This window comes from Oryza glaberrima, chromosome 4 (assembly GCF_000147395.1).
Source record: "Oryza glaberrima chromosome 4, OglaRS2, whole genome shotgun sequence".
In the NCBI taxonomy this organism is placed as follows: Eukaryota; Viridiplantae; Streptophyta; class Magnoliopsida; order Poales; family Poaceae; genus Oryza; species Oryza glaberrima.
Window position 1 is genome coordinate 25442248 of NC_068329.1, and position 14743 is coordinate 25456990.

The following is a 14743-nucleotide window of genomic DNA, read 5'->3' on the forward strand; positions in this document are numbered from 1 at the left end:
TTCGACGGTGGCCTTGTCATCGTCTAGAGCAGTCTGATGCAGGCTGCAGACGATGCAGACTAGAGAGAGCAGAAGTTACTGCTACAGCTAGTGACCGTTATAAAAGGACATGCTACAACGATACGGGAGTACGGCAACACACTTTTACTTGCTACGCTTCAGATCTGAGATCCTACAATCAATAGACTCCTTGTTTCTATACATAGGACTGGAAAAAAAAATTGTTAAAGTTTGTGTTGAATATGTGTACGTAGTCGATTACAATTTACGACTTAGAGTTGTAATAGATATAGGACTAGAGTGTGAGTCGGACTCTATCTTAGAATCTCTCATAAATAAAGGGGCGCGCCTGTTGTAACCGCATGACGACTTAGCATAGCGAGAGGGAGCGGCTGCCAGCGGCGACCGGCCGTGAGTCGTTGTAACTCTGATACGCTGTATATGCTGGATCAGGGAGGAGCGCCCGTAATCAGTGCCCCGGAGATGTAGGTCTCGGCTGAACTCCGTTATCAAATATCGTGCCTCGGTGTCGTCATCATGTTTTGATCTCCTATGGCGTTTCTTCCGCGGTTTGGTTTCCGATGTGATTTCGGGGCCGGTTTTATAACAACTGGTATCAGAGCCTGTGGGAGATCCATGGTAGAGGTACGAGGGAGGTGCTCCACGCCGCGACGACTACACAAAGTGTCCAGGACGGACATGGACGCAAGGTAGAGCACGGCGGCGATCAACGAAATTTGATCGGTGGAATCGGACACTTCAGGCAGTGGTCTGAACCGTTCGATGGCTGCAATCAACAGGGAGATGACTAGACGTGGTGCTCGGGTTGATGGCGGAAGCGATTGGTGATTCAATCGGTGGGTTGGACATTTCGGGCGGATGGCTCGAACTTTCCGGTGAGCTACTTTCAACAGGGAGCGGCTAACCAGACGCTCGGGGTTGATTGAAGCTGGAGGCGATCGACGTTCTCGATCGGTGGAATCGAACACTCTGGGCGGGGTGGCCTAGGCCTTTCGATGAGCTGCGTTCGACAGGGAGACGGCTAAACGTAGCACTCGGGTCGTTCGGCGGCTGGGAAGACGACATGCGACTTGTCGGCTTCGGCTCGCGACTGGATTGATGGCGTTCAATCGGAAGTCGGAGCGGGTGGATCCTACATGCTGTTTTGGAGGTGTTACCGACAAGATACTGCGTGGAGGATTGCTACTTAGCAGTGTACATGCGATGGATGGCAGAACAGAAAAGCGCCAGCATAGAATCAGTACATATTGGCGGCGGAAGTCGTTGACGATGTCGGTGGTCGTGCTGTGTGTGTTTGCTCTGGAACCAAGATGTCACTGGGGTACGTGAAGCTTGGAGGTCAGGGTCGCGGTGGTGTGCACGATTTCGAGTTGAGGCGTGCCGGCGACGGAGACAGAAGCGGCGCTGGTAGTAGCAGGTCCGATCTAGGTTCATGCAGGACTTGACTTGGTAGAGGTCGTGGTATAGGAGTCGGGCACGATTCGATTTCAATACACATGGCACAGATGAGATCAAGAAGGAGACCATGTCGGGAACGGAAGGGGATTGGACGAGGACTGTATTCGTTTTGGAATCGGAGTCAAGTTTTACCCAAAATAGAAGCAGCAGGGATTCCACGGGATTGCAGAGATTGCAATCGAATCAAACCAACCAAAGCAATGAAGAGATCGGACCCGATTTCTTGGGCGGTGGGGGTTTGGGCGATGAACTGCAAGCGGTAGAAGCACGGCTTGGTGTAGTCGTCGTGCAGGTGCCAGCGAGTTCGACGCGGGCCGGCTCCGGCGAGGAGGCGGCAGGTACCGGCGAAGGGGCGGCGGCAACGCTCCTGTGTCGGGGAGGCGGCTCCCGTGGGCGTCGGCATCCTCACCGGTGGGAAACCCACGGCGGCAGCAGCGGCGGCGCTCTCACCGGCAGCGTTGAGGAGGCCAACTTCCTCAGGGGCGCGGAGGAGTTGGTGAAGCGGCGCGGCTCCTGAGCTCGGCTGGTCGGCGGGGAAGAGCGGCGCAACAGTCTGGGCGGCGGCGTCACTCGGGCCGGGGAGAGGCGAGCAGAAAGGAGGGAGAAGAGAAAAGGGATCGATCTGATTCCCTTTGACCGTGCTGTCTCGGGCTGTTGGTGGGTCAGGTGACTGTGGGACCATATGTGCTGGCTCTACATGCAACGGTATTGAGTGCATCGGGACTTGGTCAAGGAAAAACTCAGGATCGTGCGATTTTGTATGGCAGGATGTGTGTCTATGCATGGACGTGTCCAGTGCATGTATGCAAGGAATTGCTTGTCCATAGAGTGCATGTTCACGTTTTTTAGGACCATGGTATATGCAAAGGTTGATGCATGTAGCAAGAGAATAACAATGGTGTATAAGTCAAGGTGACTCGGAAAAAGCAGCTATGGGCAGGTGATAATTCCGGGCAACAACGGGTGAAAATCGTTGAGGGCATCAATGGGCTGTTTGGCAGTACATGATATATCCAAGATCTGCGGGATTTGCATGATGGGGATATATGGAATCTGCATCACTAAAGAGGAAGAGCGAGCGCTATGATGGTAATTTCTTCGGGTGATTCAAGGCAATAGTGAATTTTCTCAAATTATCGGATATTCAGTCTACGGATGCGGAAAGCGTGGATGATTAGATTTATTAGCTCGGTTCATAAGACGACAAGGAAGAAAGGGTTTTCTCCATGTCTGGTGAGTTTGATTTATCTATTTGGTTATGACATCGGTTATCTTGCCATGGATTAGATCAAGTCAAATTTAATACGGTAGATGAAGTTGAACATGGTCTTCGGGGAGTCTATGATGTGACAGCTAGGAAGAATTCAATTCGCTTGGCAAGACGACTATGGTGATATGAGAGAAGGTGGAGCACTGTTGCAGGTGGAGTCAAGAAGAAGAAATTGCAGGGATAGCGGGAGTCTCTTGTTACGGTGAGCCTGGTGGAGGCTTGTCGGGGCAGCTCGGCGTGAGCAGCGAAAAAGGATCAACTCAAGTCCGGGTACACGGAGGTTTGTGCAAGGAACAAATTCAGGTTGGCGTGGCATATTCGCCAAGGTAGGTGGAGCACTGTTGCAGGTGGAGTCAAGAAGAAGAAATTGCAGGGATAGCGGGAGTCTCTTGTTACGGTGAGCCTGGTGGAGGCTTGTCGGGGCAGCTCGGCGTGAGCAGCGAAAAAGGATCAACTCAAGTCCGGGTACACGGAGGTTTGTGCAAGGAACAAATTCAGGTTGGCGTGGCATATTCGCCAAGGTAGAGTTTGTTAGAGTTTGTATCGAATATGTGTACGTAGTCGGTTACAATTTACGACTTGGAGTTGTAATAGGTGTAGGACTAGAGTATGAGTCGGACTCTATCCTAGGATCTCTCATAAATAGAGGGGCACGCCTATTGTAACCGCATGGCGACTTAGCATAGCGAGAGGGAGCGGCTGCCGGCGGCGACCGGCCGTGAGTTGTTGTAACTCTGATACGCTGTATATGCTGGATCGGGGAGGAGCGCCCGTAATCAGTGCCCCGGAGATATAGGCCTCGGCTGAACTCCGTTATCAAATATCGTGCCTCGGTGTCGTCATCATGTTTTGATCTCCTATGGCGTTTCTTCCGCGGTTTGGTTTCCGATGTGATTTCGGGGCCGGTTTTATAACAGAAATTGTAAAATACAACGTCGATCCTTAAAGATGGGACGTGATATCACTTTATTCATCTTGTAAATTCAATCTTTAGGTTTATAATCTTGTTTTAATGTACCGACCAGGTCCAAATCTCATTTTACTGTGTTTGACCATTGATGTGGCAGTCCGGCATGGTCACATCCTTGTATTTACCGGTTTACCCTCTCTGTGACCCTTATGACCCCCATCTCTCCCTAGTCACTTGTGGTTGACTGATGGTGACACGAGTAAGGGTAAGATCATCGATGAACACGTCAATACGGGTGTCTATGCCCTTGGGCGAGATGCATCTACCGAGGTAGAGGCGTCCGTTGAAGGCAACATCTTGTGCATGTTGAGCTGCAAGAAGAGGATGTTGTGCTGGGTAGCCGAAGACACAGTGTAGGTCAGCATTGGTGATGGGGTGACGTTGAGGAGCAGGTCAGGAGGTGGCAAGGGATGGAGGCAGCCAGCAATGATCTCGAACAAGGTAGATTTGCCGGCACCGTCGGGATCCATAATATCTTCATCTTGAGAGGGTGCGTCTCTACCTCGCACCCAGCATCGGTGCCAACACCATCTTTCATATCATGGCCATGTTGTTAGGCTGGATGGTGCATCTAGCTAGCTACACCTCCTAGTAGCTCTCGGTGTAGACGCACAGCTATCCTAAACGAAGTGGAGGAGAGTGTTGCTATCGCAGACTTGTTGTGCATCTAGTTGGGTATGATGACCTCCCTGTGTGCCGGCAAGCAGCATGTTGTTGTACATGCGAGAAGAGTGAATGAATGAGATCGCACTAGAGACGTTCCGGTTAGACTTTGAGATGAGCCGGGGGCAGACAAATGTCATCGTGAAGAAGATGTACATCCAAACGTATATTGTGTGGCGCCATCCTAGTAGAGTATGGTTGCCGTTGTTGTCAACCCGGAGAAAGCGGGTCAATGGGGCTACGGAGGGGGTAAATGCATATATATTCGGCCATGCTGCACTACCACGTTGGTGGTCAAACCCAGTCGAACAATTTTTAGACTTGGATGTTACATTAAAACAAAATTATGGACCTAAATGCCAGGTTTACAAGATCATGAACCAAAGTGATACCATATCTCAACTTTAAGAACCGATAATATATTCTTTACTAAAATAAACTACTAGTGTCTAGACAGCTGGATTGGCTCGTTGAGACACGAGTCAAACTGGCTCGTTAGCTAGCCCTAGCCATACCCATCACCATGTTGCCAACGACACAACAAGAGCATCGCGCGTTCACACTCACGCCAATACTCCGATACTACAAGTTACAGTACTCATCGGCCCGGCTTGCCAACTCGGTAATCCAGTATGAAGGGGGCCATGAAAGGCTGCAACCGGTGTCGTGCCTATGCGATTGCTCGACCCAGAATTGAAGGCGCCACGGCGCCACCGGAGACCGCACCCACAGCACGCTGCCCTTCAATGCGATCTGCTCCACGCCTCAAACGACCACCCGCCACGAGCGCATATGCCCCCGAAATTCCACGGTCGGATGGCGAGTCCAGCCAATGATCCAAACAAAAGTCCAAGCATGTGCAGCCGAGCCATGCAGGTTTGCGCGGGTACGCGACGTCATCTGGAGAAGGAAAAAGTACACCGAAGGTCCCTCAACTTGTCATCGAGTTACAAAATCATTCCCAAACCATAAAACCGGATATAACGTATCCCCCAACTTATAAAACCAGTGCAAACTAGATCCCTCAGTGATTTTAGCCCTGGTTTTATCCAACGTGACGGTTGAGTCAGAGTGGGACCCACGTGGGCCCACCTGTCAGGATGCCATGTTAGCAAGCCAGCCTCTCCCTTCCTCTTCTCCTCTCTCTCTCTCTAGATTCTGGGCAGGCCGGCTTCGTCGGCGGTGGCGGCGGCGGCGTTGTCGGCGCCGCCTTGCACGACTGCGACAGGTGCCGTGGCGCGGCGCTGGCGCCAGGACGACGGGCGGGCACGATGAACAGAGGAAGGCGAGGTGGAACTTCACGTCGGCGGCGCCGTGGCGAGAGTTGAGGCGGGCGGCAGGGTCCTTGGCGAAGAGGCGGGCGATGAGGTCGCGCGCGTCGGCGTCGGCGGGCCGCACGAGCCGGAGCCGGAGGGGAAGGCGAGAGGGCGGCGGACGATGTTGCGGAGGGTGGCCTCATTGGTGGCGTTGGCGAATGGGGTGCGGCCGTAAAGGAGCTCGTAGCGGCGGGAGGCGTGGCGTTGAAGTCGAGGAAGAGGGTGGGGAGGAAGGGGTGGTCGAGCTGCCGCAGGATTCACTTCTCCGCCGCCGCGCGCTCTAGCTTCTGCTTCCTCGCCACCGCCGCCGGTCCACCACCTTCATCGTGTACAGGCACGGGCTCTCCCTCTCCGCCGCCGACGCCGGTGAGCTCCGGAGGTGGCACAGGTACACCATCCCGATGATGTCGCCGCTGCCGATGCGTCGCACAAGCTTGAAGTCCCGCGGCCTGAGTGGCGCCGCGGAGGTCATCGACGCCGCGCGGATTGCCGCCCACGCGACATCCCCGGACCTATGCGGCTAGCACGATGTCGCCGCCCCGGAACAACACCGACGCTAGTGGCGGCTAGCACGATGTCGCCGCCACAGCGGCCGACGGCGAGCAGTCGAAGGATAGCTGCAACAGGCTCGAGCACCACGCGAGGCTCCTCGTGCTGCTCGCCGCCGAGCTAAGGCTCGAGTTCGGCGCTGTCGTGTCGGCGTCGGAGTACCTCTCCTCGCCAGCGAGAGCTCCACCATCTCCGGCTTGGAGAGGGACACCGGCAAGCGCACCATAGCAACCATGAACGTAGCAGCGACAACTACCTGTAGGTTGTCGTCGTCGTTCTACCTCTCCGGCGAAAGCTATCCGCGACGAGCTCGCTGTGCGGGGGAAGGAGGAGCTGGTTGGGTAGGGGTAGATCCATGCTGACGTGGCATCCTGACATGTGGGGCCCACGTGGGTCCCACACTGACTCAACTGCCACATCAGATAAAACTGGAGTCAAAACCACCAAAGGATATAGTTTGCACTTGTTTTGTAAGTTGGATAATGAGTTGTATCTGGTTTTACGGATGAGGGACGACACATTTTCCTCTAGAGAAAACTGAGGCGCTCTGAGAGGCCCAATGCTGAGGTGCTCCAAGATGCTCACTAGAAGCTCAATGTGGGCCCAAATACTGACGTCCTGAAAGCCCAATCTAGTTTATTCTAGGTTTATTGGGCCTTCATTGGTTTGCTCCAATCAGTGGCCGAATGCCAATGGGCTTTAAAGCAAAAGTCTGCGGGGTTTGCTTTGTTTTCCTTTGTTCCTCTTTTCCCTCATTTTCTTTTTCATTTTTAAAAGGAGAAACCTATTTTCTATCCCTGGCTCTCCAGTTCTCAACAGCATAAAATCCATTATCGCTAAAAATAAATAAAAGTTTGTTCTCAGAATTATTTTGGAGGTTTCTGAAAAAAAATATTTTTGGAGGACTATAATAATTTATTGTGATTTTGTGTACGTTGGTTAGACCAGTTATCCTTTCACTGTGCGCCAAACATATCTCAGCTGCTATGCTAGGGAACTGAGATCATTTCAGTGTATTGAATTGTATACCTAATCATGTATTATGTTTTTGAAATGAAATAAAGTTTGTGAGTTCTTAAAAAACAAAGGTTTTGCTTCTTAAGATGATCAGGTCAGAGGTATTGGAGATAATTCCTAAACATGAATACATGATCTTAGGCTATGCATGATCACCTAATTTTATGCGGAACTTGATGGTTTACTGACCGGTGTTTGGAGAAGTTAGTTTCGCCCTTAGCTTAGTTGTTTGACGTTATCGGTGTAGCGATTGTGGTGGTTATGAGGTACCGGTGATGAAGATGGCAATAAGAATTCGCTCTTCAACTCCCCTTAGCGCACCTTTTGGATCAGTAGAACTTATGGTATGGGGATCTAATCTCGTACTTAGATCGTCACCTTTGTACGGGGGTTAAGTCCCCTTATATTTGTGTGTGCTAGGGGATCGGGGGTGAGTCTAGCGAAGCTCGCCCGATCATCGCGCATAGGATGATAACGTGCATATGAAAACCGAGAGTCGGTCCTCACCATTAGGCACACGTAGGTATGGGATGGGCCAAGCCCATGTGTGCTGTGTGCCCTCTTTGGTTTGGTGGCCTAGGGATCAACCAATAAGAGGAGCCGGATCCGATTTTCCTTTGCCAAGACAAAAATAATTACAGATCACTTTGGTCTAATAAAATAATTAAAGATCTGATTTTCTACTCCTTTAAAATCAACAGGAAATCAGGAAAGAAGAAAAGTGGGCCAAAATACCGGACCACAAGCAGTAACTGGAAGTGGATCAACATCATCCGTCTGCTATAGTCTACTAGTACTTGCATTGCGGGGAGGGAGACACCTATTCTGCTAAGCTGCCCACGGCCATGGAGTCGCCGCTGAGCCATCCGGCGATGGTCGCCTTGTCGCTGCTGCTACTCGTGGCGCTCTACCTCGCGCGCCGCGCCGTGCTGGGGAAGAAACGCAGGTATCCGCCCGTGGCCGGCACCATGTTCCACCAGCTGCTCAACTTCGGCCGCTTGCTGGAGTACCACACGGAGCTCTCCCGCAAGTACCGCACCTTCCGCATGCTCACCCCGACCTGCAACTACGTCTACACCGTCGAGCCGGCCAACGTCGAGCACATCCTCAAGACCAACTTCGCCAACTACGGCAAGGGCCCGATGACCCACGACGTGCTGGAGGATCTCCTCGGCGACGGGATCTTCAACGTGGACGGCGGCATGTGGCGGCAGCAGCGCAAGGTCGCCAGCCTCGAGTTCTCCACCCGTGTGCTGCGGGACTACAGCAGCGCCGTGTTCCGCGACACCGCCGCGGAGCTCGCCGGCATCCTGGAGCGTGGTCCGGCGGCGAAGGGGCGGGAGAGGGTGGACATGCAGGATCTGCTGATGCGGGCGACGCTGGACTCTTTCTTCAGGGTTGGTTTCGGGGTCAACCTTGGCGTGCTCTCCGGATCCAGCAAGGAGGGCTTGGTGTTTGCCAGGGCGTTCGACGACGCGAGCGAGCAGGTGCTGTTCCGATTCTTCGACCTGCTCTGGAAGGTCAAGAGGTTTCTCAACATCTCGTCGGAGGCAACCATGAAGCAGTCGATCCGCACCATCAACGACTTCGTGTACTCCATCATCTACAGGAAGATCGAACAGATGAGCAGAGAGCAACACGAATTCGTAAGCTCAATCGACATCTTACTTGCAGCTTCGCTTAATTTTCAAGAGCCTGGGCTCTGGACAGTACATATATCTGATTATGACCTTGTGACTTTGTGAGTCGGCGTTCACCACTGGCAGGCCAAGAAAGAGGACATACTGTCGAGGTTTCTGCTCGAGAGGGAGAAGGATCCCGGCTGCTTCGACAACAAGTACATCAGGGACATCATACTCAACTTCGTCATCGCCGGCCGCGACACGACGGCGGGGACGCTGTCGTGGTTCCTCTACGCCGTCTGCAAGAACCAGCGCGTACAGGACAAGATCGCGAGGGAAGTGCGCGACGCCACCACCGGCGACCGCGACGTCGGCGTCCAGGATTTCTCTTCATTTCTGACAGAAGACGCCATCAACAAGATGCAGTACCTACACGCAGCGTTGACGGAGACGCTCCGGTTGTACCCTGGCGTTCCCCTCGTGAGTACTGTTGTTGGTCTTTTTTTTTTTTTCGAATAAGAGGGCAGGAGGACTGCTACTGTTGTTGGTCTTGATTTTTTTTTTCTGAAGGTAGAAACTGCAGCGCATTTGTTACGTGGCTGTGTTTGCGCTGTAGGATGTCAAATACTGCTTCTCGGATGACACGTTGCCGGACGGGCACGCGGTGAAGAAAGGAGACATGGTGAACTACCAACCGTACCCCATGGGCAGGATGAAGTTCCTGTGGGGCGACGACGCCGAGGAGTTCAAGCCGGAGCGGTGGCTCGATGACAGTGGTATGTTCGTCGCCGAGAGCCCCTTCAAGTTCACGGCGTTCCAGGTGAATTCAGCCTCCTCAGTACTCCGTACAGCAGTACTGCCACTGGCAAGTAACAGTATACAACATCATTCATTCATTCATGTGTGATGGGTTCGGGCTCTTGTTGGATGGACAGGCGGGGCCACGAATCTGCTTGGGGAAGGAGTTCGCGTACAGGCAGATGAAGATCGTTTCGGCTGTCCTTCTCTACTTCTTCAGATTCGAGATGTGGGATGACGACGCCACCGTGGGTTATAGGCCGATGCTGACTTTGAAAATGGATGGCCCGTTCTATCTCCGCGCATTGGCCCGGTGAAGCTTCACACCATATCAAAAGTTCAAAACTCAAGGGCGGCGCTGGTCTATTTCATCCATTTTTGGCGGGGATAATGACGGTTAGATATGGTTGTCGAAGACAACAGTGCTCCTAAGGTGTAGGTATGTAAGAAAAATAACGTGTGTATTATACTCTTAAAAACTTTTTACTAGAGGGCTATGTGTACTCCCTCCGTTCCACGTAATAAGACCCGATCAAACATGACACCATCATCAAAATTAATTTGACTTTAAATTTATCATATACTATAGTGTTTGTACCTACAAAACATAACCAAAGGAAAATAATGAAATATCAATCAAATGATATTATTTATATCAAATAAAATTTATTTTATAATAAAATAATTATTGATCAAATATTTAAAGTGTTAAATTTTAAAATACATGCGCGCCTTATCAATGGGATGAAGGGAGTATATTTTACGAGTAGTTTTATATGCAGTATATCTATTATATACTATTAAACTTACTAAAAACGCTCTCAAGCCAACACGTGGCTCTTCTATGAACACTCATAGATCGCCACGTGGTGCATTGATATCTAATCATCGATTTTACTTTAAATTTGGTGGACCCACAATTTTCTACCGTTGGATTTGCTGACCAAAAGAAAAGGCCCACATGACTGTCCATATACGTACGGTGCATCTATGTAAGCTCCCCTCCTCAATAATGAAAATATATTTTGTGATAACTAATATTTTATCCACGTACGTTATTAGATTATTTACCACAAAATTTATAATTCAAGACCCAAACTAACTATATTTAATAAGTAGAAAAATAAAACACATTTATAAGGAAAATCATATAGATATTTTAATGATCTATTTAACAATACATATCTTTGATTGGATATTTTATATTTATAGTATAGGTCTAATTTAACTACATATATTTGCATAAATTTGTAAAGTAATATATTTTATCTTTAATTTCTAGGAAATCCTTTTCTTTGCAACATTAGTACGTACATATGATTTTTTGGCTTTATTTTTTCTACCGTATAAGTACATACAAATGGTCTTTTTTTTCTCTTACGGCAACCAGTAGGTAAGCATAGTCCATTAAACATACTCTATTTTCATTTAATTTGGTGGAAACATTATTACCATTAGATTTTTATATTTTGTAAAAAAAACTAAATCAGTTTATCTCTTAAATAATCCCACATCACCCCGTGTTCCCGTGTGCCTGTACGGACGTACTGTGTCCCAGTGTACCTGTAGTACGTACTTAAGTACGTCCGTACATACATATCCCCTATGTCTTTTTCTTTTTTTTCCCTCCTTATACTTACATTAGATGAAAAACTAAAAAGTCCATGTTAACTACTCCATAAAAAATATATGTTTTAAGATGTAAGAGTATATGTTATTTTAAGTTTTATTCTAAATAGCGCATATCATGGAAACATCCATAAAAATATTAATAAATTAAAAATGAAGATTATATAATTGTATATCACTTAAAAACAAAGTTAAATTGGACTTATATTTTAAAAATAAAAACAACTTAAATTGTGAGTAGCATTCTAAAAATTTACTCACTCCCTACTATATATATAATAGATATTTCTAAATGACATTACAAATTTATCATGAATGTATTTTTATATATTATATGTTTCTTTAGTCATATATTTTTAGAAAATTAATGATCATATTTTTTTGACACCATGTGGATGTCCTTTTATCTCTTAGGCTTCATTCGGTCTAGCTCGTTGGATGTACCTCGGACACGCGAACCAAAGCATATCATCAGTGTAAGACTAATTAGGGAGCGTATCCTATGCACACAGGCCCTCACGTGTACACACCGTGTACACCAACTAAAAATTATCACAAAAAATTCTAGGAAAATTCATAAATATACTTTCAATAGTATTACATCTACGTGCAAAGTCGCATCTTCAAATTCATTCTACATAGAGAATAACAGAAAAGATAAAATTCTGACAAAATTGCAACCTTAAAACTGTCAGATTTTTTGTTTTTTTGTTACGGCTAAAATATAATGAATTTGACGTTAAGATTTTAACCCTAGGTGTAATACAATTTAAAGTATGTGTACGATTTTTTCTAGATTTTTTGGTGACATTTTTTAGTTGGTGTGCACGTGTGTACACGTGAGGGACTGTGTGCATAGGATATGTTGCCGACTAATTAAGTATTAAATATTATAAACTCGAATATGGATTTATTTGATATTTTAGAATACTTTGCATAATAGTTTAGGAAACATGCTCACCATCAATGAGGGAGTAGCCAATCTGATTAATACTTTAGAACTCAATCTTAAATTTATTACTAAATATATAGTATATAAAATATCATGTCAATCAGGAATAGTCAAATATATCAACCGTATATCCCTACTAATCCCTATGTATATAAGTTTCATATAAAAACTACTATCCACCAATCGTCAAGTTATATTACTTATGAGGCATCCGTACATAGCGCGCCAATAATTAGATGACATTTAATGATCACGTGCATTATCAAGTACCAATAAAGGACAATACTAAGTGGGCAAACATCAACAAATGATAGGCAAGTATTGATACCAACCATAAAAGATTTTAACATTTAGAAATAAATAGATGTCCGCAATCGCATTTCCCTACAAACTTCCTACAATAAACTTCCTGCAAACGCTCTCAAGCTGTGATGTGGGACTCCTACAAACGCTCCTAAACCGTCACGTGGCGTTATAATAAATCCCAAAAATTCAAAGAAAAAAAAATCTAGCCGTTGTTTTTATTTATTCTGGTGGACCCATTGTTTCCGCCCATTAGATCTATCTTAGAAAAGTACCATTTAAATTTATCTTTAAAAGTCTCAACATCTAGATGCACATAGGTACGGTATGTACGTACTCACGCAGGCCCCACGTCCCTCTCTTTTGTTTAGTTTTCTTTGTGAAATCTGAAAACAATACACCATTAAAAAAAAATCTGAATTCATCTGAAAGCTATATTTGGGATTTACAATTAAAATTCAAAGCTCCTTTGAATTATATGAAAAACAAACAACAGTGTGCGATTAGGATTCCTATTGATTGCATGACTATACTATCATTAATTTGGTTTGCACGAATAGGTCATAGTGATTTTGAAGGAAAATTTCCTATCCTACCGTTACCAAGCAAATAAACATAGGAAAGTTTAAGTCCATCAAACATCTTACGAACACTCCTAAACTATCATTAGGCATCCTAGAAACGCTCCTAACCATTACATGACACTATAATGAATTAGAGAAAATCATAAAATAAAGAAATACTCACAACATGTGACAAGTTATAATGCACACATTTAGAAATAAATATAATGGTATGATGCTGGACTCAGTTGTCATATAGAATATAATTACGATTTTAATGTTTTACTGCCTAAATATGTTAAGAGAAAATAGAAATAAGATACATGCGTATGTTTTTTTCCTTCGCATGGGATCAAGACAATCAAGCTGCTAAATGCAAAGGTTGTTTGGTTAATTGCATTTTATTTATGCTCTGATAGGTGATGATTTGATCTATATGGGTTTAACAAATTTTGAAATTCCTCTTATTTCTGTACTCCATCCAAAATTCGTTTATTCTCTATTTTACACATGTATTTCTAACCTATTTCTATACCTTTTATATTTTCCTATAATTTTTTAAATCATGTGTTATAAAGGAATCTTCAAAGTCTTTCACCAAGGGAAAATCATAATATTCAAAATCCTAATAACAAAAAATTATGATGGCTTAAATAAGATGCGCAGTTGCGCGGGCTACCTTCATAGTTTCTTCATAAAGACAACTACATGGTACTAACCTGCTACTTCGTAGCATTCCTCGTCCTGATGGGCCGTAGTTGTCCTGTTTGTCCATTTGGATTAGGCCAGATTAAAATTGGGACATTGCAGCCCAAATTATTTTCCAGTGGTCATTTTGCATTGGAAAAAGTATACTTCCACTCCTTCATCTATGGCTCGAGTATGATTCATCACCTCTAACCACAAAAACGGGTATATCGACTCCTCCAATTATCAAAACCGATGCAAACTATATCTCTGGGTGGTTTTGGAAGCGGTTTTGGCTAATGTGGCGCTTACGTAACGGTGTTGACCCGATCTCCGTCCCACGCATCGTTGATGTGCCGCTTATGTGGCATTAGAGTAAAAAAAACAAAAAAAATACATGGGACCGACATGTCATTCACATAGAAAAAATAGAGGGACCCACCGACATGTGGGCCCCACATGTCATCCTCTTCTTTCTTCCTCCTTCCTCTTCCCTTTCCTCGTCCTCTTTCTTCGGCCTCCTCGCTCCCCTTGCTCTCCTTTCTCAGCCCAAGCACACCGCCGCCCACCTGCTGCACTGCACCGGTTCTTGCCTGACCGCCGAGCTATGGAGTTGCACGCCTCACCGCCTATCAGCGCCGCCGCTGAAAACCACTTTGTCCTGACGCCGCCGCCCATCCTGGATCTCCACTGCCCATGGGTTCAACTTCCCGCTACCGTCGCCTCTGGGACCCCGTCGATGAGGGCCCCGCTGCCCCGAGGCTGCTGGCCTCCAGCCGAGCTTCTTCTCCGACGCATGACTCAGGAGCCGACCGCCCCCAGCTGTCGGTGTCCACCGCCTCCTCCTGGAGCAGGCGCCGCAAAGCTTCTCACTCGTCACCACCTCAGCCATCACCATGGCCGTCGAGGTTAACACCGCTGGCTT

General features: G+C 47.1%; 1 protein-coding gene and 1 pseudogene across 1 annotated transcript; one reads left to right on the forward strand and one right to left on the reverse strand.

The window, feature by feature from the left end:
* Nucleotides 1-5230: 5230 nt before the first annotated feature.
* LOC127771938 (protein kinase PINOID-like) lies at nt 5231-6869 on the reverse strand (annotated as a pseudogene).
* A 1129-nt stretch (nt 6870-7998) lies between these two features.
* Nucleotides 7999-10231, forward strand: LOC127769698 (cytochrome P450 704C1-like). Its single transcript, XM_052295315.1, has 4 exons — nt 7999-8910; nt 9031-9366; nt 9503-9706; nt 9822-10231. The coding sequence occupies exons 1-4, from the start codon at nt 8110-8112 to the stop codon at nt 9999-10001; spliced, it is 1521 nt and encodes a 506-aa protein (XP_052151275.1). The 5' UTR covers nt 7999-8109; the 3' UTR covers nt 10002-10231.
* The last annotated feature ends 4512 nt before the right edge of the window (nt 10232-14743 follow it).